Source organism: Aptenodytes patagonicus, chromosome 2 (genome assembly GCF_965638725.1).
Source record: "Aptenodytes patagonicus chromosome 2, bAptPat1.pri.cur, whole genome shotgun sequence".
In the NCBI taxonomy this organism is placed as follows: domain Eukaryota; kingdom Metazoa; phylum Chordata; class Aves; order Sphenisciformes; family Spheniscidae; genus Aptenodytes; species Aptenodytes patagonicus.
The window spans coordinates 14551824-14578565 of NC_134950.1; the positions used below are offsets into that span (position 1 = coordinate 14551824).

General features: G+C 41.8%; 1 protein-coding gene across 7 annotated transcripts in view; it reads left to right on the top strand.

Annotated features, from left to right (window-relative positions):
- Positions 1–25048, top strand: part of ENPP2 (ectonucleotide pyrophosphatase/phosphodiesterase 2) — a 74846-nt gene extending 49798 nt beyond the window's left edge. For 6 of the 7 annotated variants that reach the window (XM_076329189.1, XM_076329188.1, XM_076329184.1 and 3 more), the window contains 14 exons: positions 140–251; positions 1618–1743; positions 5747–5778; positions 6593–6720; positions 9881–9968; positions 10115–10202; positions 11122–11294; positions 11580–11631; positions 14164–14300; positions 14793–14928; positions 16125–16202; positions 18751–18883; positions 19492–19648; positions 24437–25048. In XM_076329189.1, coding sequence (XP_076185304.1) covers positions 140–251; positions 1618–1743; positions 5747–5778; positions 6593–6720; positions 9881–9968; positions 10115–10202; positions 11122–11294; positions 11580–11631; positions 14164–14300; positions 14793–14928; positions 16125–16202; positions 18751–18883; positions 19492–19648; positions 24437–24607 — 1611 coding nt within the window. In that variant the 3' untranslated portion in view covers positions 24608–25048. The remainder of the gene's footprint in view (positions 1–139; positions 252–1617; positions 1744–5746; positions 5779–6592; positions 6721–9880; positions 9969–10114; positions 10203–11121; positions 11295–11579; positions 11632–14163; positions 14301–14792; positions 14929–16124; positions 16203–18750; positions 18884–19491; positions 19649–24436) is intronic. The other variant, XM_076329183.1, reaches the window with a different exon arrangement.
- The last annotated feature ends 1694 nt before the right edge of the window (positions 25049–26742 follow it).

Sequence of the window (26742 nt, forward strand, 5' to 3'; positions counted from 1 at the left end):
GTAACAGCTCAGCCAAGGCTTTGCCTCTTGACCGGATGGTTATCCTATCAGAGTTTTGCCAAAGGACCTCCAATTGTAGAACAAGGGGGAACACTGCAATGACAGAATTAACTTTTTTCCTTTCTGCATATTTATACAGATGATGGTGAATCCCCTGAGAGAGATTGACAAGACAGTAGGACAACTAATGGATGGACTGAAACAGTTGAAACTACATCGATGCGTCAATGTCATCTTTGTTGGTGATCATGGTAAAATAAACAATATTCTTTATCAGTATATAAATGCTTGAGCAATGTAGCTGTGCATATAATAGGTGGCGTAAATGAACATTCCATTTAAGATATTTTTGTGCTGATTTTTTATGGTGGTTTAAATCCCCAAAACCAGCCAGTCAGTGTAGACTGGCCACTCAGCTCGCCTGTTAATTGTCATTGGAGAACACTTCCCTTTCATAACAATGATCTGAGTATTTACATCTCCACTTAGGGTTTTTCAAAGCTTGGCATTTTTGATATCACATCCAAGTGCATCTCTCCTTGTATGTATTGGAAGGCTATAATGTGCCTAAAGTAATCTTTTTGGCAGTTTTTACGGAAGGAAACAATTTAGTAGCACTGTTCTTTTCATGAGGAGAGGAATACAACTTCAGAGCGAGATATTTCCAAGGCAATTAGTGGGTCAAGTTATCCTACTAGGAGAAAGAGTGGAATATCTGTAAGGGACTGTGTCCAGCTTGGATGGAAAATATCATCAAAATAATGGAGGAAGGAGGAAAATGGTAAAAAGATATTTCAGGGTCAGATGGAGAGTGACTCAAAAGCAGAGATACTATTTGGTAGGTCTCATTCTTTCAGACATCAGAACAAACTACTATAATAGAAGAAATAGTAAATACTAGCAAAGACAAAAAGAAAAAGAAAGTTTTACTAAAGAAACATGTGACCATGTTTGAGATAAACCTGTTTTTGCATAACTTTTTAGCGATGCTACCAAAGGTCCTGTTCTGTTTAGATCTTTGTCTATGAAAGTCTCACAATAACTGCTACATTACCACTAAAATGGAATATGCCTCCTATGTGGCTGTGGGGAAAGAAGGGTAAGGGGCAGGAAGGATTTCCAGGGGAGGCAGTTTTGTGCTGAGAACCACCTGTGACTGGCAATACATTCCTCCCCGCCACAAACGGCTGTAGGAGAGAATTGTTTATCTGCATCTGCCTTAGAACAGACCACCAACAGACAATACCTTTTGTGTGCAACTTCTCTTAAAGTCCTTTGTTTAAACAAAAATAATCCCAAAGTAGTACACTAAACTAGAAACAGACTGATTTTTCCGTGAGCTTAGTTTGGAGATGTGTCAGTGCACACATGGTATGTGTGGTGGCTGTATCTACAACGTTGAGACTGGCATTTCTCTTGTGTAGGCAAGTGCTAAAATCACCCCTAGTTTGGCTCCTACCAGTGTCTGATGTTGGAATTAGATGACTGCAAAGAACAAGAATAAGATTAGTCATCCAAAAGAAAAGAATACATAAGCTGTTTGGGGTCTCTTTCTGTGCTGTTTTGGAGAACATGTTTATTTTCAAGCTGGATTAATTTTGCATTTTCCTTCTGCAGGGATGGAAGACACTACTTGTGAAAGAACTGAATTTTTAAGTAACTATCTGACTAATGTGGAAGATATAATTTTGCTGCCTGGATCTTTAGGACGAATTCGCCCTAGGTCTAGCAATAACCTAAAATGTAAGTTAATTTAATTGTACCCCTTATGTCCTGAGAACTAGACTCCATCCCTTCCTTGGGCTGACGTTGTATGAAGCCTGTAAGTTCGCAGTGTGTCGGCGGGACATGCAGAGGGAAGGACTAAAGACCAGCTGCTCATGCCCTTCCCAGTCTGTAGCTCACAGATCCCACAGTGGCAGAGCTGTGTCAAGTGGATGGCTGAAATGTTCTGGGTTGAAACCCACCCTTTTATGGCAAGGAGAAGTGGGAACTCTTGAAGCTAGTTTTGCATGGCAGCATACATGTCATGAGTTTATTCACACACTTCTCCCCTCTGTCAATGAAAACAAGACTTGAGGGAGTTCAGCACCACACAGATTGCATATAAAAAAAGTGTCTGGTACCTCTTCTGAGGTAATGGAAAAAAAAAAAGAACTGTTAATTTTGAATTCAGTAGCTTCTTTATACTTTTGGCACAGATGAGAAGCAGTGTGGGTTGCTAAATAGCAACAGGCTGGAGATGTTGAAGGATATAAGGGAGCTGTAGAGCATGCATTCAGGGCCAATGGTGACAGTAAAACTTGCTGCTTTTTTTGTACCATGCTGTTAGAAGCTCACCCTGACTTGGTGTTTGAGATTAGCTTATCTTCGATGAGAGCACTCAGGGCTCAGGCAGGAGTCCTCTGGTGAAGCTAACTCTGTGATTTAAAGCCCCCTGAGCTGGAAGACAGGGATGGCGAGCAGGATGAACCCCCCATAATCCAAGAAGAAGCAGTCAACGACCTGCTACGCCACCTGAACGCTCACAAGTCTATGGGGCCGGATGGGATCCACCCGAGAGTGCTGAGGGAGCTGGCGGAGGAGCTCGCCAAGCAACTCTCCATCATTTCTCAGCAGTCCTGGTTAACGGGGGTTGGTCCCGGACGACTGGAGGCTTGCCAATGTGACGCCCATCTACAAGAAGGGCCAGAAGGAGGATCCAGGGAACTACAGACCTGTCAGCCTGACCTCGGTGCCGGGGAAGATTATGGAGCGGTTCATCTTGAGGGCTCTCACAAGGCATGAGCGGGACAACCAGGGCATCAGGCCTAGCCAGCACGGGTTCATGAAAGGCAGGTCCTGCTTGACCAACCTGATCTCCTTCTATGACCAGGTGACCCGCCTAGTGGACGAGGGAAAGGCTGTGGATGTGGTCTACCTGGACTTCAGTAAGGCCTTTGACACCGTCTCCCACAGCATTCTCCTAGAGAAGCTGGCGGCTCACGGCTTAGACAGGTGGACTCTGCGCTGGGTCAAAAACTGGCTGGACGGCCGGGCCCAGAGAGTTGTGGTGAATGGAGTTCAATCCAGTTGGCGGCCGGTCACGAGCGGTGTTCCCCAGGGCTCAGTTTTGGGGCTGGTCTTGTTCCATATCTTTATCAATGATCTGGATGAGGGGATTGAGTGCACCCTCAGTAAGTTTGCAGATGACACCAAGTTGGGCGGGAGTGTTGATCTGCTCGAGGGTAGGAAGGCTCTGCAGAGGGACCTGGACAGGCTGGATCAATGGGCCCAGACCAATTGTATGAGGTTCAACAAGGCCAAGTGCCGGGTCCTGCACTTCGGCCACAACAACCCCATGCAGCGCTACAGGCTTGGGGAAGAGTGGCTGGAAAGCTGCCTGGAGGAAAAGGACCTGGGGGTGCTGGTCGACAGCCGGCTGAACATGAGCCGGCAGTGTGCCCAGGCGGCCAAGAAGGCCAATGGCATCCTGGCCTGTATCAGAACTAGTGTGGCCAGCAGGAGTAGGGAAGTGATCGTGCCCCTGTACTCGGCACTGGTGAGGCCGCACCTCGAATACTGTGTTCTGTTTTGGGCCCCTCACTACAAGAAGGACGTTGAGGTGCTGGAGCGTGTCCAGAGAAGGGCAACGAGGCTGGTGAAGGGTCTGGAGAACAAGTCTTCTGAGGAGCAGCTGAGGGAACTGGGGTTGTTTAGCCTGGAGAAAAGGAGGCTGAGGGGAGACCTCATCGCTCTCTACAACTACCTGAAAGGAGGTTGTAGTGAGGTGGGTGTCGGTCTCTTCTCCCAAGTAACTAGTGATAGGATGAGAGGAAATGGCCTCAAGTTGCTCCAGGGGAGGTTTAGATTGGACATGAGGAAAAATGTCTTTACTGAAAGAGTGGTGAAACATTGGACCAGGCTGCCCAGGGAAGTGGTTGAGTCCCCATCCCTGGAGGTATTTAAAAGACGTGTAGATGCGGCGCTTAGGGACATGGTTTAGTGGGCATGGTGGCGTTGGGTCGATGATTGGACTTGATGATTTTAGAGGTCTTTTCCAACCTCAATGATTCTATGATTCTATGAAAGCATTACAGATCCAGCTGCCCCGCTACTGCTCCGCTGAAGACTACCACCTCCAGGGCAGCAGTACCAGGACGGCGCTTGTGCCAACACCGTGGTTTCTCTGGTTCAGCGTACCAGGGCAAACCTGGCTTTGCCAGCAGTTTAAGCTACTATGCAAACTGTGAAACTCATAAACTAACCATAAGTACCTATGTTTTTGCAACGTATGCTACAAGGGTGATAATTTCTGGTAGAGGGGAAGATCAGATAGCTGGGACAGCCCTCATAACACTTCAGATATACTTTGGTTGAGGACAGATTTCACAAAAAATTGATCTTTGAAGATTAAAGATTTCCACAATAGTAGCAGAAATCATAAGAATGTGGTAAAATTTTCTTAGATACTGATTTATGTATGTATTTTACTATAAACTACTTTATCTGGGTATTTATGCTCTAGGAATATGGGATGAATGTGTAAAGATCTGTTGAAAATATTGTGTATGTTGATAAAACTTACTAGACTAGCATAAAGACTGAATTCCTGCACTTCACAGTCTACTGGAAAACTTATATTTCAGTTCTGAGAAGATTTTTTAAAAGATCTTTCAACCCTTGAATTCCCAAATTGCTGAGAAAAATTAGTTTTCTTTGGAGGATGAATGGCAATATCTTTTTGATCAGCTAGTCTGACTGACCTCTGAGTCATATTATTGGTGTTCCCTTAATACTGCTTTTCTCTTTTGGCCTCTGTCCACAGCTTCTTCGTTTGAATATTTGCAATTGCTTATAAATCAGCAGTTTGAACACAGAACAAAGCAGCATGTTCCTTAGTTTTAGAACTGGGGTTTGCCCCCTTAAATGGCAAATTACCAGCTTTTTTATTCCTCCTCCATTTTCCTATTGATAACACTGCCTTAAGGCCTGCAGACACATCTTTGCAATAGATAAGCCTGTAGCTTGTGTTTTGAGATTCAGTAGAGCTCATTTCAAGCTCAGCAAGATTGTGCCTTAAGCAACTGAAACAGTAATAGTTAAGCAAGAGATTTTCACTTCCTAAGATTTTCTCCTAGCCTGTTTTTTCTCTCAGGACTGAAAAATGCTTTCCCTCCCTCCCCCCTGCCCAACTCTGGAAGAAGACAGAGTTAGTGTGGACTGTTGCTGGTTTTGGGCTTTCTACATCTTGCATGTCCCTTTAATAGTCCAAAGACATATCTAGAGTATTTTACTGTGGCTTTTCACTTACTCTGTAGTAGCCTATAAAATATGTAAAATGTTAAAAGAGGCAAACAAATGCTACATATTGATCTTACTGCTTCTAAGGAAGTGCATTGTTACATTCAAATGTGCTTTCAAAATTTTTCAAGGAAAGTCTTTGTGTTTGGGTATAATTCTTCTATTTTAAAGGAAAGCAGTCAAAAGATTTGAAATTATATGTTTTCAGAAAATAGAATAAATATTAATCTAAGACCCAAATCAGTGAGCAACATTACCTAAGCAACTAAAATATCACTAAAGGGTATACAGTTAAACTTTAGTTCGTATTCAGGATATCTTATCTGATATGTAGTGTACTTTTGGTAAAGATCAGTGAACTTTTAGGAAGAACGCTTCTGTAAAACTACATTATTACCTTGTGTTTTCTTCTGCAAATTGTTCATCTTTTATATTTTTGTCTTTTTTTTTCTTTGCTTAACAGATGACCCTAAAGTGATTGTTGCCAACCTTACAGTAAGTATTTAGGACTGGAAGGTATCTCTGTCTATACTGCACTGCTCACTTCACATCTTAATTTGGGGCATTATTCAGCATTCTCTCCTCACTCTTTAGGCAGGAAACCCAACCATTAAAATGACTAAAGGGTGTTAAATGGTGCCCTTCATGAGTGCAGATTAATGTTTGTCATAAATTCCACTGTTTGCTGCTGTAGTAGCTTTTATAACCTTTTTGGGCAGTGCAGAGCCAAAATCTCCTTGACCGTCTTGACTCCCTGAATTGAGTCTATTTATTCATTCCTTCAGAAATGGAAAGTAATCTTTTAGGGTAAATATTTTACTAGCACTTTGAAGACGCTGAAAAAGTTCATTTGATAGCTTTCAAATATAACCTTGTTTTTAATGGAAAAAAAGTGTTTAAAATAAAAGCCAATTAAAAAAAAAAAATCAAATTTTGTAACCAGATGGCTTTAAATATATCTGCAGACAAGATGTATTTTGAGCTTTCAGCTTTCCTCTGAAACTTAAGCTTTGGTCCGGTTAGAATAAAATTCTTCATCTGTGAGCTAAGTAAGTGTGATGTTTTGCATGATGCTTTCAAAAAGACTATCATGAGAATGAAGCTTTCCAAATACATCTTTGAATGACTCCTTGGGCCCTGATCTTACGTAAATACTGCACAGAAAGGGCTGGACCACATACTCTAGATGTACACTTTGTTTTCAAGACGTCATCAATAATGACCTTAACAGCTTGATTTCTGTAGTTCAAGGTTTTATGCACATCTAAGCTAACTGACAGCAGTGTCGTTGTAACCATTTATTTTTCAGTGTAGAAAGCCAGACCAGCACTTCAAGCCTTACTTGAAACAGCATCTGCCTAAACGCTTGCACTATGCTTACAACCGAAGAATTGAGGATGTCCATTTACTGGTGGATCGCAAATGGCATGTGGCAAGGTAAACTCTTGGTTTTGCTTCCATCCTGATTTTCAGCCTTTTTTTCTGAGGAAACGAGACACCTGGGATTGCCCTGTCTGTCCTCACCCCGCTCCTGTACCCTGTGAGCAAGAGGAGTTTTGAACTCCTGGTGAGGTTCAATCACATTTGGTGCAGGGGGAAGTGGCTCAGAACACAAAATTGGTTTAAAATTTGGGAAAATCAGTAGCTGGATACAGGGTAGAAAACCAGATTGATTTCCTCAAGCAGCTTTGTGGGTTTTGACTGATTAGCTCGAGTATAGGAGCTGAAAAGCTTTTTTAATGAGGTGCAAGATTATTCCAACCAGGAAGCAGGGAATATGGGAGGAAGGGGAAGACATATGTGACCAGGGGATGTTAGGGAACAAGAGGCTGAGTGGATGCACTGGGTGAATGGGAAAAAAATGGAGATATTGGCAGAGTGGGTGAATGCCTGAGAACATGTGGAAGGGTATGACAGGGTGGCCATCAAAGTGCTGGCAGAGTATTGTGTTGCAAAACAAATCCACAGAAAACCAGCACGCTTTATCTCAGAGAAAACCCTGTTTTAGTTTGTTCCTCCCCATATGCCTCTGAATTTTCAGTTATAAAATATGAGCAATTTTTAATATTCTTAGTTAGCTAAAAATTGAGCAAGGAAAAACAAGTTGGTACATATATGTATAAAGTGAACAGGAGAGGAGTAGCCTTTGTTTATGAATTGTGCACCCCTTTCTGGCTCAATATGTATTCTTTTTCTTGCTTTAATCTTTTGACACATGTTGTGTATTACACTATGAGAACGGCTGGGTCTTTGTGCATAAAGCTGACTCAGTGGTTCTTGGAAGATGACACAGCTTTTGGCTCATGGTAGTCTGTTATGAGCTTTAAATTATGGTAGGGTTTTTTTGCCCGTATAGCTGCCAGGCAAACACATGGTGTGTTGTAAGTGCCTTTTGACATCTGTGCTTATCTATTCATGAATTATGCAAGGATCACTCTGCTGAAGCAGTGAATGAGAAACCCCAATTGCTTTCTTGCATAACTCCACTAGCTGGCTGGCTGGTTGCCCCATAACAGTCTGTGGCTAGGGTTCATGTACATTTCAAAGAATCACACTCTGAGTTTTAGGCCTATAAAAGTTTTAGTTTTAAGAATTTTACTGGAACTGATGGGATGGTCCAAGTTGATTTACATTTAGTAATTTCTTAATAGAATAGAATAGAATCATTGAGGTTGGAAAAGACCTCTAAGATCATCGAGTCCAACCGTCAACCCAACACCACCATGCCCACTAAACCATGTCCCTAAGTGCCTCATCTACGCGTCTTTTAAATACCTCCAGGGATGGGGACTCCACCACTTCCCTGGGCAGCCTGGTCCAATGTTTCACCACTCTTTCAGTAAAGACATTTTTCCTCACGTCCAATCTAAACCTCCCCTGCCGCAACTTGAGGCCATTTCCTCTCGTCCTATCACTTGTTACTTCGGAGAAGAGACCAACACCCACCTCGCTACAACCTCCTTTCAGGTAGTTGTAGAGAGCGATGAGGTCTCCCCTCAGCCTCCTTTTCTCCAGGCTAAACAACCCCAGTTCCCTCAGCCGCTCCTCAGAAGACTTGTTCTCCAGACCCCTCACCAGCCTCGTTGCCCTTCTCTGGACACGCTCCAGCACCTCGACGTCCTTCTTGTAGTGAGGGGCCCAAAACTGAACACAGTATTCGAGGTGCGGCCTCACCAGTGCCGAGTACAGGGGCACGATCACTTCCCTACTCCTGCTGGCCACACTATTTCTGATACAGGCCAGGATGCTATTGGCCTTCTTGGCCGCCTGGGCACACTGCCGGCTCATGTTCAGCCGGCTGTCGACCAACACCCCCAGGTCCTTCTCTGCTGGGCAGCTTTCCAGCCACTCTTCCCCAAGCCTGTAGCGCTGCATGGGGTGGTTGTGGCCCAAGTGCAGGACCCGGCACTTGGCCTTGTTGAACCTCATACAATTGGCCTCGGCCCATCGACCCAGCCTGTCCAGGTCCCTCTGCAGAGCCTTCCTACCCTCGAGCAGATCAACACTCCCGCCCAACTTGGTGTCATCTGCAAACTTACTGAGGGTGCACTCAATCCCCTCATCCAGATCATCAATAAAGATATTAAACAAGACCGGCCCCAGTACTGAGCCCTGGGGAACACCGCTCGTGACCGGCCGCCAACTGGATGTAACTCCATTCACCAAATTTAATTAATTAATTGATTTATTTAATTAATTTATTTAATTCATTTAATTACATCAGACTTCCTTTGGCTTATTTATTCATTAGATTTTCTGAAATCTCGTTCACCAATAATTCATTTGTTAATGTAACTGTAATTCATTGTATATTCACAGCCAGGAAAATGGTAGTTACAGACCTGATTGCTGTAAATCTAGTAATTTACAAGGCCAAAATCAAACTTTGGCTGAGCATCATTTTATTGCAGATGAAGAAATTAACTTGTAGGATAATCTGGTCCACTGCATGTATTGCCTGCACATGGCCCTCATAAAACCGTAAAAACATACTCTGGAACAAGCTGATAATTATAATTCCTATGACACAATACTTATTTTTCCACATCTTTTGTAAAAAAAAACACTCAGTAACAAGCTGATAATTAGCGTTCCTATGATACAGCACTTATTTTCTCTGCTATTTATCTTCATTACAATCTTTCTCTTTTCCCTCCAGCTTTGTTTCTGCTCCCCATTTTTGTTTATTGGGTGGAAGGCAAACAGGTGAAAACACTTAACAGCATTGTAACATCAAAAAAGTGCTTTCTTAGAAGCCTCTGTTGGCCTTTTGATGATTGGAAGAGTATAGCACAAAATACCTCCAGTCTGTAGGAGATGATGTAATATGAGAAAGTCTGAGAAAATAAGTAAATAGATGCTAAGGTTGTTATCAGTGAGTAAGAGTTAGCTCTTAGGATTGCACCCTCTTATAGTGGGAGCAGAGGAAGAAACCCTGGGGTTGTTGGATGAGCCTGCAGTCCCCACTAGTGCTATTCAAGAAAGATGAGCAATGTACTGCCTTGTAACCTTATCCCTCCTACCCCTGAAGTATGTTGTCAGGTCAGCCACCATACCTACACCTTTGAGGAAATTTTCTAATAATTTTTCAATTTAGGAAAGCTGTGGACGTTTACAAGAAACCAACAGGAAAATGTTTCTTCCATGGAGACCATGGCTATGACAACAAGATAAACAGCATGCAGGTATGAGCAATGCAGTAAGCTTTGCGGTAAGGTCATTGAAGGCAGAAGAAATTGTAGGTCTCCAGAATGTAAATATTCACTGAAAAAACCCCTACTTTTTAATGCTCTTCTTTTGTATTCTTCTCTCTTTTTTTTTTTTTTTTAAGACTGTCTTTATAGGTTATGGCCCTACATTCAAATACAAGACCAAAGTACCTCCTTTTGAAAATATTGAACTTTACAACATCATGTGTGGTAAGCTATCTGCTTGAGAAATTGCACGAGAAACACGCTGTTTTAGCTAACAGGGCTTCACTTAGGCATCCGTGAGCTCATGCCCTGACTCCCTCCCAGGGTCCCTTCCCCAGTCCCCCCTTCCCAAGCACTTGCCTTCTGGCCAGGAGGGCTGTAGGCACTTCTCAGGGGCCTCAGTTTGCTCTACTCTAGCAACTGGCCAATAAAGGGGGTTACCATAGTTTTGCTGCGTGCAGCTTGGCAGGGATCGAATACACACCACTACAGTGCATGGTGTCCACACCTCAGCAGTCTAGGAAGGAGGTTTCTGTTCAGAGACTGCTTCTGCACCTGCATGTCTCATGGAGCAGCTCAGGGGCATCACTTAGTTTTCTTGGCATTTCCTGCTATGATTATGTTTCCTACACTCCTACTGTAGCCATGAAGCAGAATCTGACGATGTATACAGACATTTATTTTGATCTTTTCTTTAATACTCATTTTCCAGGGTAAAAAAAATGTCTAGCTGAAGGTGTAATTCACTTATTTAATTTCTTTTTTCAAACATGAAATACCAAACAGGTGATTATCCCTTATCTCTAAAGCAGGTGACTAATAACACTGCATTCCAGGTGGTTGGTGTAAGGTCAACATATTGACTGTAGGTTTGCACTGGAAGCTGCAGGAGTAGTTATAATAAAACTGTTTTCCAGTGTCTTGATGCAAATTAACCTTCTTGTCATAAAGGCCACCATACTATTCAGATACCATTTGCAATTTTCTGATTTGGACAAAAGGTTAGTATTTTTATTACATTAAAAGCATTCATTAACATGTCATCGGTGTAAACAGTATTGCAAATAAATGTCTTAGCTCAGTAGAGATGCTACTGCATACAAGTTTGCAATCTAACCATCGTTCATCTTTGGTGTTTTCATAGATCTGCTTGGATTAAAGCCTGCTCCCAATAATGGCACCCATGGAAGTTTAAATCACCTGCTGAGAGCCAATGTTTATAAACCAACTGTGCCAGATGAAGTTGCTAAACCACTCTATCCTGTCGCTCTACCTTCTGCATCAGATTTTGATATAGGATGTACATGTGATGATAAGGTAGGTGTTCAGGATCTGCTGATGCTTCCCCTACTAGCAGTAGTTGCCCAGTAAAGCTGTAGTCATTTTACCTATTTTGAGAGGGTTTGATCTGTAAGAATTTCCCAGATCCTTCCTGTGAAGTGTTTGTGCCCTTTTGGAACAATTTTGGCTTTTTGTAAAACAGGAAACAAAAAAATGTTTTAGTGTTTTATAGCACTAGTTTTGTTTTGCTAGATGCCTAGTAAAATGAGATGTCAGAATGCTCCAGTGACCCTAATCTTGTTCCTTTTTTCTATTCTTGAGAAGAACAAGTTGGATGAACTCAACAAGCGCTTTCATGTCAAGGGAACAGAAGGTAAGAGCCTGGTGCCTCAGTTAATAAAAGCTATTTTGGGGTTTTTTTGCAAGTTAGTTTGCATCATTGATACCAGACAAACTCCTGCTTTGGTTTAGTTAATGTGTAGTAAACCATCTTTTCAAGTAACTGTCAAAATAGCACACAGACATACCTGAGATACATAGGCAAGATTAAGTGCTGCTCATGTGAGGAAGTGCACACTATCTTTAGCTGTAACCAGGACTAAAGTATGACTCAAAGTGATAGGAGTTTTAGCTCTTCCTTTCCATCACTGTTAGAAGGCTTAATCTCTGCTGTGAAAGTGGAGAGATGAGGAAAGGAGAGGGAGCTTGAGGCAGTGCTCAACCACACATGATAAATGGGGTAAAAAACATAGACCACGTCTGCACACTGTGTTTTACTAGTATTGTTCAGAATTAGGTTTCACCAGGTCAGTGTTAGAAAGGATGGTACAGCTGCTTTGACAATCCCTGACTGGGTCTTTAATGCTTGGTTTTTAGGGTGCAGGTTCCACTGAAACAAGTGCAGAAATGCTCTGCTGGTTCAGGGATGCTCAGCGCAATTCTGTCCCTCATCAGCCTTCAAGTCAATGTTACTCCCAGGAGAAAGCATCCCCTGCTCTCCTGGACACTGGTTCCTGCACCCTTCCTGCTGTATGCCAGTGCTGACTTTTGTGTGGCTGTGCTCTCAGCTGCATCAGGGCTGTGATCCATGTTAAAATGTAGCAATAAGACCAGAGGGGAGGGGATGGGAACTGCTTTTCTGAGCAGCAATACTGACTGAAAGGCACCCCAAAGCAGAGCTTTCCTTCTCACAGCTGTGATCCGGTTCAGCATAACAATTCACAGCATTTCCCTCACCATAACAGTTGTCCAAATTAGCAAATTCTGAAGCTTTGAGTTTAGACATGGACTTTTGAGATACTTCAAATTGTATTGCTCAGATGACTAAGGAGGGTTTTTTTTTTTAATTCCTTTGTGAAGCTACTCCTTCTGTTTTTCTGTTGTGAACAGGCAATGCAGCCTATCCTTTAGTTTCTAGAGGTGAAATTATTCCTTTTCTTTGTGAGCTAAATTGCCTTTCTGCAGCTTTCATCTTGTTAAACTGATTTTTCCAATTAGTGAAGGGCTACTCCCTGCTGTGGCAATTTCTGGCATCAGGAAAAAACACCCTCACCATTGTACTCCCATCTCAACATCTTTATTTTGGTTTAAGGTTTTGATGCTTCTTCACTTCAGTAGTATAAAAATAAGTCTTTTGATGTAGTTTAAGATATAAGCATTTAAACCAATTTCACTTGCTCATTTGTAAATTGTCTGTTAAGTGGAATGAAGTGCTCTTACTTAAACAACAAGTAGTTCTGCTGCGTGCAAGCTATTTTGTTGTATTTTATGACAGGCTGTAGCAACTGTTCAGGCGTCTTCCTTCATTTAGTTGGCAATTCCCTTCTCTCGCATGTTGCACCATGCATATTTAGCTAATGTTGTTATTCACAAGCAGAAGAAAAAGATTCCTTCAGCTTCTCTTGAATAAACGAAGTTTATCATCTTTGTCCTTAGACAAGGCTTTTCCTGCTTTTCTTTCTTGCGTCCTATAAAAATATCCTCTATTTGGACACACGGTAATAAAACATGACCTTTTCTTTCAGGTTAAATGCCTGTCTGTGAACAGTGTTATGCTGCTTTCCTTGTTTCTATGTTTTGATTTCCAAAAGTGAGCTAAGCCTGTTTGCCAAATGGTTATCAAAATCAATGAACTGTGCAGCACAATGCAAGATTAGCCAGGAAATTTATTTTTCGTCTATGTCTTTCAATGATGTTTTTGTCTTTTTATAAGGAAGCTTATCAGAGGTACCTAGTGATGTTTAACCATAACATATCACCAAGACAGAAGAAAACCAAGTTTTGCAGAGTTGGAGGTGTCTTTTTGTATAACCAAAGTTAGGAGCAAGGGTGTTTTTGTTTGTTTGTTTTCCTTGATATTGCTGACAGAAAATAGCACATCAGTCTTCAGAACATCATCTGTATCAGCCAAGTGGAAAAAAATACTCTTTTAAAGAGTGAGCACCTTTGCCTTCCTTTTGTGAGGGACTTTACAAAAAACATAGGAAGAAGAGAAAGTCTGGAGAAGAGTGGCAGGAGTGATAGGATAGGGGTAGATTTAAAGGTACTTTAAAGCACCTAAAGTGCTTTTCACCTCATGTGTGATGGAAATGTGGACACGAAGATCCTTGTGGAGTCTCCTGTGTTTGGAGAAACACCCTCTCTCCATGCTAGGACCTCAATAAGCTTTCAAGTGCAGAAGGGACTTGTAACCTCAAAGTGGATTGTGAGCCTGGAAAAGGGATCCCAACCAAAACTATTGAAGAACTACTGCTCTCTCTATTACAAGATTTCCTTAGCAGTTATTCAGGGTCAGTATCCCATTAAGGATCACTGTAAAATCAGCATGTGTTGGAAAGCCAACCCTTTTTTTTAATCTTTAAGGTTTTCAGTAACAAATGTAAGTGTAATTTCTTCTGATCTGTAGAGAAGCATCTCTTATACGGGCGCCCCGCAGTACTGTACCGCACAAAATACAATATCTTGCATCACCATGACTTTGAAAGTGGCTACAGCGAAACATTCCTGATGCCTCTCTGGACATCCTACACTATTTCCAAACAGGTCAGTGCTGTCTTTGCTCTTAGAAAGTGCTTAAACACTCCTGGGGAAGTCTGCTTGGTACCTTTATTCTTGAAGTCCTAAAATTCTCCTGCCCCAAGTAGAGTTTCCCACCAGAAATTATGTCAAATACCATTGAAAACAATGCCAAAATCCTTTTTTTCCTTCAGGAGAAAAGAGTTTTAAGGCAGAAGGGCTGTATATTTCTTTTCCTGTTTTCATTTGCTTTCTAAGATTTTCTCAGTGGGGGGTTGTTTTATTACGATACCTTAATCAGCAACTTCATTTGAATTATTTCCCATGGTGACTTCTGCTACCTGAAGGAGGGGCTGTGCGGCACATAGAGGAGCAGGTCTTGGTTGTACAGCTGGGTGGTTTATTTTACTCCACACAAGGCCTTCCATCTAATCTGCTGACCACATGAAATAATTTTCTTTTCGCTATAAATGCTGGAATTACCTTTCTTGTCATTTCTGTCTGTGTTCCTCAATGCAGGCAGAGGTATCAGGTGTCCCAGAGCACCTGGCCAGCTGTGTGAGACCCGACCTCCGCATTTCTCCAGGAAACAGCCAGAGCTGCACAGCCTACAGAGGCGACAAACAGCTCTCCTACGGCTACCTTTTCCCTCCTCGTAAGTTCAGATAGCTTTTTAAGACCTAGAGGTTTCGTAATTTTCTTTTTTGTTAGGGAAAACCTTAGGTATGAAAAAAAACCCCACCAAACCACCAGATATAAACAGACTAAGGGTTTTTTTGAGATTGTTGGGAAAAAATATAAGTAGGAATGGTTTAATTTGCCCCCCTGCTCTGTGATGATGTCTTCTCCTCAGAGGAGCTGCTCCTGCACGGGTGTCATGTATGGGGCCCAACAGGATGGATACATTACTCTTGCTGCACTTGCAGAGGACCAAGGGCCCAATGACACAAGATGCCATCATGGCTGCAGTCTCTTAACTCCACGAGAGATGCTTCAAAATGGTGCCCAGCTTCATGCACCAAAACAGTGAAGCGTCCCAGTTTAGCTAATAAAAATAAAGGTAAACAAAGAATTGCACAGAGTAGGAGCCCAAGCTAGAAGACAATCTTCAAAAGCTGGCCCTTTAAAGTCGGTGGATAGATACCAGCTTATATGAACTGGGAATCTAGTCAGAGTTTTTAATTTTGAATTCAAACAGCAGAAAGATAAACATATATTTAATTTATAAATCCATATTAGACTCTTGCATACTGTAAAAATTTCTACCATCCTATAGAAACAGTGCTAGTAGAAAACCTGTGTAAATGAGTGTCCTGGATTCTTCTGTTGCGGTTACATTGGTTCAGTCTTGGAGCAATGATCTTCTGGGATTAGTAAATGTTCAAGGGACACAACTGTCCCTCAGTTGTGAACTTCATTGCTCTGCCTTCCTCACTCAGTGGCTGAGATATTTTATGGTGGATTTCTAATATGGAATTACTGCTGCAGAGACTTGCTCAGAACCAGAAGATAATCCCACACTTCTCTCCCTGGAAATTATTTACCTCTCTTGTAAAAGCCTGCAAAGCAGCTCTCTGACTTTTGAGACTGCAAAAATAGATGAGCTATAAAAATATTTTTAACTGGTTGACAATTGAAGCGAAGATAAAATCCTTACTTTCCATGTTCAGCTGTCATGCTAAAGACGAATTTTATGCATGTAATGTGCACTTCTGAATATAGCATTCAGATTGCTGTTTAGATGACAGTATTCCCTTTGGTTAATCCCTGAAGCCATTTTTCAAAACATTTTTATGTTCCTTGAATTTCTGATATTTCATCTTATTAATATTTTTGTTTTATTGTTTTCAGAATTAAGTTCCTCTGCAGAAGCAAAGTATGATGCTTTTCTAATAACAAATATAATTCCAATGTATCCTGCCTTCAAAAGTAAGTATCCTTTCCATGGCTTTATGTCTCTTTCCCAATGTTTTGTTTTTGTTTTTTTTTAATGATATGTGTGTTGGACTATTGAATGAATTGATGGGAGAAGTTTAGAACAAAGTTCAGTTACCTGTAGCCAGCAGATAATACATGTGGGCACCTGTATCGTTCTAGGTATGGGCAGGCAAAATACCACAAGAAAGGTTTAAACTTTAAGAAAGGTTTATTTTCCTTGGTGCTGGGCTAAGATAAGAGCACAGACGTGCTGTAGTTCAGCAATTTTGTTTCATGCCACAGTAATTCAGTTTGTGCAAAACCATTCAGATTTTCTTGTCCGTAGCCCAAGTTAGTGCAGAATGTACTTAGGCAACATGTTTTTACTTCTCAACTGGAGCTGCCTGGGAGTGTGCACAAGCCTGGGAGGGTGCACTTAGCATGTTGCTGTAGTTCAGGGACAAGTAATTATTTTTTATTTTCTGTCCATGCCCTTAGAGGGAGACCAAACATATTTATTACCTATAAAGAAAAAGGAAGAGGAAACCAATTTATGGAAAATGAGTAATGACTTAAACCTGGCTGAAACTTTCAGTGTTGCAAGGATATACTATTAACATTTCTTTTGTCTGCACATCCCTTTTCTCTCTAGTTTTGCCAAGAGGTAGGAAAACCATCAGACTATTCTGGTGGCATTTTTGGCTTGGCAGGAATTGAGAAGCCTTGGAAGACTCTCAAGAGCCTGTTTTTGTGAGATTTCCAATTCAGATTTTAGACCAGAGAGGTTTGGATAAACATTAAAGCTTATGGGAGGTTTTTTCTTTTTAACCAGAAAAGAGTGTTTTTAACTGAAAAACCTCTGAGTAGGAACAAGTAGTGATGTTTGCTGGAAATTTGAGCAAAGGCACTTAACTGATTACAGAGTGCAAGATTACTGGGGATTTCCCACTCTCAAATCACTTCATAAAAATGCTCTTTATGCTAATGTTAGTCTAAGCAAATTAGCTGAGATGCTAATCACAAGAGAACAACTCCCCACCAGCAGCTCATTTTGTCTAGTGGCCTTCCTCTTCATCACAAGTGGATGAAGGATTCCCTTCCCTGAGAACAAATGCTGGAACTAATATCATTCCTGGGGAGTTACGAACCACTACATGTGTGCAGGTTGCAATATAGAGAGCTGATTATAAGCTCATTATACAGAGCTTTTTCCACAATAGGGAAAATAGGAGGTGGCAGTTTATACTATGCTGGTTTTGGTGGCAGTGCTGGCTGCAGAGGCCCACTCCTCTGCTTTGTTTTTTTAATTCACTGTCCCGTCCCATCCCCCCAGGCAATAATTCTGTATCCATCTTTTCTGTAGTGAGTCTGACTTAAGCAGCTCCTGCTTTGCTGGAGCTGCAAGATGAGGCCCCTGGGCTGGCCCCATGTTGCACTGGCATTGCTGTCTGTGTAGCTGCAGTGGGAACCCAAGTAGGGAACTGATTCAGCTGGAAAACTCAAGGTGGAGGGGGGAAGCTTTCCTTTTGGGGCTATTTTTATTGTTAAGGCTGATGCATTGGAGTAGCGAGCAGCTGGAGGAGTGGTACTGCCAAGTGGTTACTGCAGCTGAGGTTCTTGTTAGACCATTGCTTGTGGGGCCCTCTGCATCAGCCCGAGCAGGGAGTTTATGTGGCACTGAGCAGTCTTAGGACAAGGCGTACTGGGGAACTTGCTGAGGCTGGCGTTGCCATCAGCGCCAGGGAACCATGGACATAACGGTCTGAGCTGGCAAGACAAAAGTTAAACTTTTACAAGCCTGAGATGTTTTGTTTACACACACTTCTGTTAGTGTTAAAATAAAAAGGAAAAAAGAAGGAAAAGAATGATGTAACTGGAGATTCCAGTGTGTTTCCCATCTCTGCAAGCATCTTAACTTGTTAAGTTTGAGGGGGGTGTGGTGGGAGAAAGAGTGTCATGCTCTTCCCAAAAGTTGTAATGAGATGCCATGTCATAATTTGGTCATCCTTGACGGTACCTAATTTAAAAGTTAGACATTTTGTATCCAAGGAGAACTTAACTGGAATAATGTGACCTTTGTATTTCCCTTTCTTTTAAAATGTTTGGGTTTTGCTTTTAATCACGGTGCTGTTTCCTTTCTAGAATTAAAAAAAAACACAGCACCATTCCCTGTAACTAGATAAGAAAGACAAAGGAAGTGTTTACAGGAACATCAAAAGCGTGTGAATAGCTGTTTCTACTGCTTGATGAAGAAACAGCAAGCTCTCTGTGCAATGTCTATGGCAATGCCAGCCTGGGAGTGGTACCGTGCATTTCCCTATCGCTGGTTGGGGGGAAAAAAATCAACAAAGAAGTCTGAATAGGCTTTATTGACCAAACTGAATGAAGCTGCAGTAAATCTGTGATGTTTAGTCTTTGATTTCCCCTACCATCGTGTGAATGATGCCCACTGGATTTTTATTTTCAGGGAAAAAAAAAATGTTTATAATCTTGACATGTTTTGACTTATCCAAATTTTGGTGTGTTTTATTTTTTGTTGTTTTTTTTTTTTTCCCCACAGAGGTATGGAACTATTTCCAAAGGGTTTTGGTGAAGAGATATGCCACTGAACGAAACGGAGTCAATGTTATAAGTGGACCAATCTTTGACTATGACTATGACGGTTTACATGACACACCCGACAAAATAAAACAGTAAGAGCTTGTCCTTAAATTGATTTGCTGTTGCTTCTCTTAATGATGGCTTTATCTTAAACAATTCATTATCTGCACATTATTTGATTTTCATTATTCTAGCTCTTTCTAAAATTATTGTTCATCAAGACTGAATGCCCCTGTAGGTAGGACAGTGGTAAAAATAAGGAAACGGCCATTCAGCAGGTAACTGTTCACCTTGACTTTGAAATTAAGTGTTCATTCATCCTTGAGACGAAGCTGAATTATGTTCCAAATAATCTATTTTCTCTAAAATTCTCCAGAATTTAAGAGTTGACAACTGGATACCGGAGCAAACCATAGCAGTGCTATTGAGTTAGATACTCAAGTCTTTTGTTAATTCAGTAATACTTTCTATGTCCCTGAATGGAAGAAGCCTTTCAGCACTGGTGTGTGGTATTTCTATAGCACAGTATCAAAACATGAGCTAATTGAATGCTCATTTTCAGATAGTGTTTAGGAATCAAACACTTTTCAACAACATACATGTGTCCTCACAGGTAGGAGAGGAAAGACCATGCTGTTTGTGTAACCTGCTTCCAAACAGGTTTATCCTTTGTGGATAAATGTTTGCTTTATTCCCCCAGGTTTGTGGAAGGCAGTGCCATCCCCGTTCCTACTCATTACTATACCATCATAACCAGCTGCTTAGATTTCACTCAGCCAGCCGACAAGTGTGATGGACCACTCTCCGTTCTCTCATACATCCTTCCCCACCGGCCTGACAATGATGAGACCTGCAATGTAAGTTCTACTGCACTTCTGTAGCCCCTTGGTAAATATATCCCTGGGACATGTGAAACCCCATTACTGTTAGATGCTAGTGCTCAATGATGTCTTAAGTGAAAGCATAGGGTAGTGACTCTATTAAGTGTCATGTTCAACTCATTAGATAAAACTACTCCCCTGTGATATCAGAGAAAACATGGAACTATTACTGTACCTAAAATTGTCTGGAAGAACTGACATACAGTAGGTTGGCAGTAAACAACCTGTAGGCTTCTATGTTTTGGCAGACACTGTCAGTGTAACCTCAGAGCAGACTGGGGGGAGGTTGTGTGCGTTAGACGTATTGTGCTAGCAGCCAGCCTGATGTTTTTACTGAGGTCTGTTTCCATATGTAGGTACAATATAGTCTGTCTGCTATGGCAGTCTGGGTGCATCAGACAGCGTGATTACATCCAACCCACACAGTATTAAAACTATATGGTAAAACCTGCCAAGGGTAGAGTGCCAGCTCTTGCCGTTTCCAGAACATGTCTTGATTCAAAGGAAAAGTTTGGATTGTTATTAACAGAGATGACCAGACAACCTCCTGGTTCCTTTCCTATCTTCCTTAGGATGCAAGATCCTATAGTGTAAGAATCTTGGTGAAGTACAAAGGCTTCGGTCTGGTCAGAACTGCAGAAAGTAACATGTGCACTCGGCAGCTGATCATGCGGCAGGAGAGCAGTTGGGTCCCCGCGGGCTCTGGTGCTCTGCAAGGACAGCAGTCCTCCCAGGCAGCTGTATTTAGACTTGTCCTTCCGCCTGAACTTGTTCTCCCATTACACAGCTGTGTGGATTCCTGCACACAGATGCTTCACTATAGGCTGCCAGGAGATCGTTTCCTGAATGAACGCATTAAGGTTATGAATTTTGTATTGGCACATAAAGTTAAGACTCCTGTTCCAGCTACAGGCAGAAATAGTCATTCCAACTCTGTACACAATTCACCTGGAACACTGTCTCTTTCTCATTCATCAAACATCGCCTGCTTTCAGGTCCCTCTTTTTAAAACCACGCTTTTGGAGCAGCATCCCTCTCTCCTGAGCAGGTCTGGCTTCCCCCTGTTTAGACTCTTAACTGCTTTGGGCAGAGTTGTCTTCCACCAGAAGTCTCGGAAAGTCCTACTTATATTTTATTGTGGTTTTTCTCTGGACTGCTTTCCTCTGAATCAAGGTCCAGTTGGTGATCTGGAAGTTACTAATCTGGCAGTTATTAGTGCCTCTGTCCTTGTATCTCTACCCGTATGTAATTTTATGACAAAGTCAATTTTTCCTCCCTATATTGCTTGTTATGGTCCTCTTAAACTGCTGAAACCTTTTTTATGAACTATTTAGAATAATGGCCTCTTTTACGCTTTGATTTCTTACGTTCCAACCCAGGCTTCTTTTCTCTGTAGGTCATGCTACTTATGGTGTATGTATTTACAGTTCTGGGAGGAACTTCAGTGCTACTACAAGGTCATTAGCAGATATTGGTCTATGCTTTTTACATAGCAAAGAACCACTCCAAAAATATTTAAATGTAGCTCTTGAATGAAAATACAGTCAGGCAAAATTTTGCCGTTCAAATACAGTGTCAGTCTTACTTTTGCACATGGTGTTCCATCTGATTTGTTCAAAGAAGTGGTTGTGTAAAACCTCACATACTTCATGGATGAAATGCATGGGGTAATATAAGAATTTTTCCTTAACCTCTCCACAGCTTTCTTTTAAGATCTGAAGAAATATTAGCTTTCCCCCAACTCTGCTCTTGTTGCACACACTTTCTCTCTCTTCACACGGACGTTGGAGAACACCACTACTCTTCTCATTTGAATTTGTTCCATTTCCAAACTGTGTTTATTCATGGTGAGGTTATACCCATTTATTCTTGTGTCAACATTTTTCTATGGCTTAAATAGCCCTTCACTGGGCTTCTTTGGGATTTACCCTAGTGATGATTTATGATGATTCTCAAGGCATATACTTCTCTCTATTCATGAGAGACCCAGGATCTTTTTTGCTCTTCTCCTTAGAGAGGATAAGCATTTTAGTAGCCTTCCTATGCATCTGTTCCAGTCTGATTTCCCCCCCCCCCCGCCCCAGAACATGAATGAGATAAAGTACTCCTGCTGAGATCTCAAAATGAAAATGGTTTTCTTTCCACTGGACACAACTCCTCTGATACTATCTAGGATTTGTTTTTTCCATAGCTGTGTTACAATGATGGCTCACAATCATGCACAACCAGTACACCCTGGTCCTTCTCTATCTGCTGTTTCACCTGAGAAGCTCCCAGCTTAGCAGAAATTTTTGTCGTCAATGTGGATAACCCAGTTTCATACTATACCAGGGACTCCCCCATCTGTATCCTCCAGTATGCTATTGCAATCTTCCTCTGCATTGACAGGAGCTCCCAACTGTGTTTTGTTTTGTTTCTAGCACGCTAATGACCTTGGCACAAAAAGCATGTATGAAAACATTACACAAAATCCTTTCCAAGACCAGAGCTGGAGGAACCCTACTAGAAACCTCCTCCAGGCCACTATTTTCCCTTTTAGCAAAACCTTTGCATTTCTCTTTCAATAAGTGAGTTCCTCACCCACCTGTCTACACCCTGATCATGTTCAGCTTTCAGCTAATAATGTGATATCCAGAGAGATTCTTTTGTCCAGAATATCTGGTATCTTTTCCAGTGGATTTTAGGTTGGTCTCCTAATTGATTGCTTATTTCTATTTACCTCCATGTTTTCAATTATTATTTTTTCCTTCTAAGACTCACTGTACTATTGAGGTGAGACTAACCAGCACAGATGGAGAAAACTATAATTTTAAATGTATACACTTCATTCGTTGTTCTGCAGTAATAGAATACCATGTTAGCTGATCACTGTGTTTAAAATCCTTGCTGCTGGACCTGAGGTTTCATGGGCCCGTTGTGGAATGGAAAAACTAAAACCTAGATCGGTTGATTGATTTTCTGGGGTCATTTAAATGCTGTCTTGCTGGACTTGGTTTAAAACCAACCTCATAGTCCTGTGATTTAGTCGTATTGCAGATCTTCTGCAAACTCTTAGGAATCCTCCTTGTATTCAAAAAAGTGAGCTTTGTAGCAATGCTTCCCTCTGAGCTCTGTAAAATGAAGATTTCCTGCTCAGAAGGAAGGCTTGAAGACAATAAAAATGTTACAGTGACTGCATTTGCAGTAACAACCCTGTTGAGGCCCATTTGCAGACTAGCAATCTGATCGCCAGGCTGAAGGCTGAGCAGGGGGCTTCCTGCAGCCGTGTGCTGCCAGGCAGCATTCCTGGAGCATGGCACTGCAGGCGACGGGGAGTGAGCAGGGCATGCTCCCTTCTCTTCCCTCTTAATTTGCATCTATCTTTTCATGTTCCAGGCCTGGTTTGGGGCCTCAGGTTGCTAGCGACATGGAGAGGAAAGTCGGTTTGGAGCTGAAAAGCTTCAAAACAGACAAGTGCTGACTGGGTCATGGATGTTTGCTTTAAAGCAGCTGGCTGTGACCTAGCTGGTACTTCGTGTCCTCTCTGTGCAAACGATCATGCTCACCCTCCTGGCCTTTGCGGGGTGACACACAGCCTGGTCTGTGGCACATCTACTGCATTGGGTAGGCTCTGGCATTGCTGAAGCGTAGTCTTGAATGGTGAGAGAATCACTTCGTAGGGGGACCTGGCTGAGACAGTCAGAAAGGGCCTCATTTTCAGGAGTAAGCCCAGAAATAGAGTTTTACCAGCAAGATTTCCAAGACACATGGGGTCCAAATGTTTGGAGGCACAACCCTCCTTTCCTAACTTGCTTCCCCGAAAGCAGTGTAGACGTACCGGCCTGAGAGGCCAAAGGGGGAAAAGTCCTGTTTGCTCTGTCCTTTTCCCACATCTGCTCCCCACCATGCAGTCCTTGGGGCTGGCTGCAATGCTCACGGGACACGTTGCTGGGCTGCTTAACGCACTCAAACAGCCAGTAACTGCAGTGTTTTGCAGGGCTGATTTTCTGATGTGTTAGTGAGTTACGTTAGTTTGTGGATGGCTTCAACAAATGCTGGAGCTGGCACAAGGCATGCAGCAGGAGCAGCCCCCTAAGAGAGATTACACCCACGCAACCCGACCCCGATCACTCTGGCAGCATCACCTTCCTGATTTTTATTTCTGTATTGGGAAATGCTTAGTGAAAGTCTTTTTTCTATCAGTGAATAATATGTATGTTCTAATAACTGGATTTTACAGGTACCAACATAAACCATAGTCCCAACTGTTTAATGAATCGTAATGTTCTCCTAGCAGTAAAGTGGAAAGATTAAAATAATATTGTGTTAGATGAGGTGCAGGTCAGATGAGAATAATGTGTAGAGGTAGGGTTCAAAGGTAAACAGCCTAAAATTTGGGCTTTGGTAATACACAACTGATTAATACAGAGCTCTTTCTCTGAGATAAAAAATATGTAGTGACCAATGGATCTTCTAAAAGCATATGGCTGTTCTTCTGAAACACCTGCAACATGGGGCCAGTTTTTCCCAGATGACTATGGTAATTGTCTCAAGCCCATCCTAAAATGGGCCCCAAAATAAAACTGTAGGAATCATCTTGCATGTGAAGTTTCAAATCTGTTTTCTTGGAACTTGTTTACCTTAGTCATTCGTGAATAGGGCACAGATTGTTCAAATGGACCAAATCTTCAGAAAAGTTGCATTTGTTTTCAGAGCTGACTTTTGACATGGCTATGAAACATTTTTTTCTTTTTTTCTTTTTTTTTTTTTTTTTTTACATTTCAGAGCTTGGAGGATGAATCAAAGTGGGTTGAAGATCTACTTAAGATGCACACTGCACGTGTGCGTGATATCGAACAGCTCACAAGCTTGGACTTCTTCCGAAAGACCAGTCGCAGCTACACAGAAATCCTCTCCCTAAAGACATACCTGCATACGTTTGAAAGTGAAATTTAGCTTTCTAACCTTACTCAGTGCATCCTTTTATCAACTGGTGTATATTTTTATATTGTTTTTATATTTATTAATTTGAAACCAGGACATTAAAAATATTAGTGTTTTAATCCTGTATCAAATCTTAAATATTAAACCCTTGTGTCATTTGTTTTGTTTCTTTAATGTTTAATATAGGTATGTCTCTTGGTTTATTTAGTAGCGCTTGTAATACTGCAGCTTGAGTCCTTACTCTGAGCTTTTAAGTGGTGCTGCAGGATTTGATACGTGCATCAAGGAAATACTAATTTCCCATGCTCCTTTACCACACTTGTAGTCCTGTACTGTGTATCAAAATACTGAACGTGTAAAATTACATTCATTTACTGTTAACTATGTGACAGATATATTTAAACCCTATAGACAAATAGCATCTTAAATATAATAAACCACACATTCAGTTTTTTTAATGTGTTTTGATTTCCTTTTACAGGGACATTCAGAGGGACTTGCAGGCAGCTGAGTGCTGCCAGATCTCTCTTATTCACCGGGCAGAGCCCTTCTCAAGAGATTAGGTTGGCTGGTAAGAGGACAGCCGGGAGCCCAAGTGCCCTGCGCTGGTACTCAGCAGTGAGACCATAAAAGACATGCACAGTAGTGGTTAGGTTTTGCCATAGGGACAAAGCTGGGAGAGGAGGTTGGTTGGTGTCATATAAGCTACCAGGGGTACCCCACGCTTGAGGCCACTTGGCCCTGCTCTGGAGCCATGGAGAGGATGTGAGGTGACAACATCCGCGGTCACCAGCCAGGCTGTGTTGCATCCCTTCTCCACCGCTGTTGCTCTGGGCTGGTTCCTGGAATACCTGTTCCATCGTGTTTTGCTTTGACTTTGGGGGAAGCTGAGATAAGGCAGATGTTGACAGAGGTGACATCGCTAAACACCCAGCAGTGGGCTTTTACCCAGGAGGAGAAAATCTGATTTTCGTCATCTTGTTCTAATGGCCAGAATTTGGGGAGTTTTCCCCTAATCTGAGGCCAAGTCTGAGGCTTAATGCCAGCCCTCATTCTCAGAGGAAGCCCCTTGGCCTGACTGCACTATATAACTTCTGGTACTGTGAACCCCATACAGTGCATGTGATTTACATCCATCACCTACCTGGTCAAGTCTCTGTTGGCTACGTCTGTGCAGTCAGAGTCTCATAATCCTGGCAAGCCCCTATGAGTGACACTCATGGCACAGTCCTAAGCCAATGGAAGAGTCACTGTTGTATACCAGTATCTAGATAATGGCCTGGTTTGGCTTGGACAGCTTTTATAGAAGGCATATGGTATGGAGCATTACAGTTAGTGTAGTTAGATGATGTAAAAGATACATTATTGTTTAGAATGTCTCTTGAGGCTGAACCCACTAGTAGCACTATTACAAAGCCATTGTTTGGGGTTACAGATTTCCCTCTCTCTACCAAAGTGGTTTGTGTCTATTTTCTCTTCGAGGGTTACAAATGCTGGAGGGAAGCGGGAAGGGCTGGAAAGCATCTCAGCCATGTACACAGACGAATAGCCAGGTCTCCTAAGTAAAATTAATCTGGCACAATTTTAGCAATTTGCATCCCTGTAGCATCCATCTAAGAGAAAGTAGTAAACTGGAATTAATCACGTTAACACTGATAATAAAGTTCTTGTGACCAGTAGACAAAATTTTATTGTTCTAGGTGCCAAATTCTGTTTAAATTAGAAGAGCGCAAAACTTGAATGCTTTAAAATCTCCCCAAAATGTTAGGATGGAACTTCTAATAACTGCACAAAGCTCTGGGAAACATCCTATTCTTGCAACTTAAAAATTGTCTCTTGTGATTGCTGGTAGCACAGAAATATTTTTCTGTAAGCTTTTGGCAGGGCTTCCTGCCATGATAAACTTTACGTTCTCACATGTGCTACAAAGGGTATTTCCTCTGGATTTAAAACAGGTTTTAGTTAAGACCTAATTCCTCCAACACTGACTTTAGCAATATAATGTGGTTGTTCATAAACTAAACTGAAGACCACCACTACTGTGTTGTTTTGACATTCACCTGTTGCTTTGTTTGGTTTTTTAATGTAATCTAACAAATGATGTAATTCTTTTATTTTTTTCCAAAACAAGATGACATTTATACCAA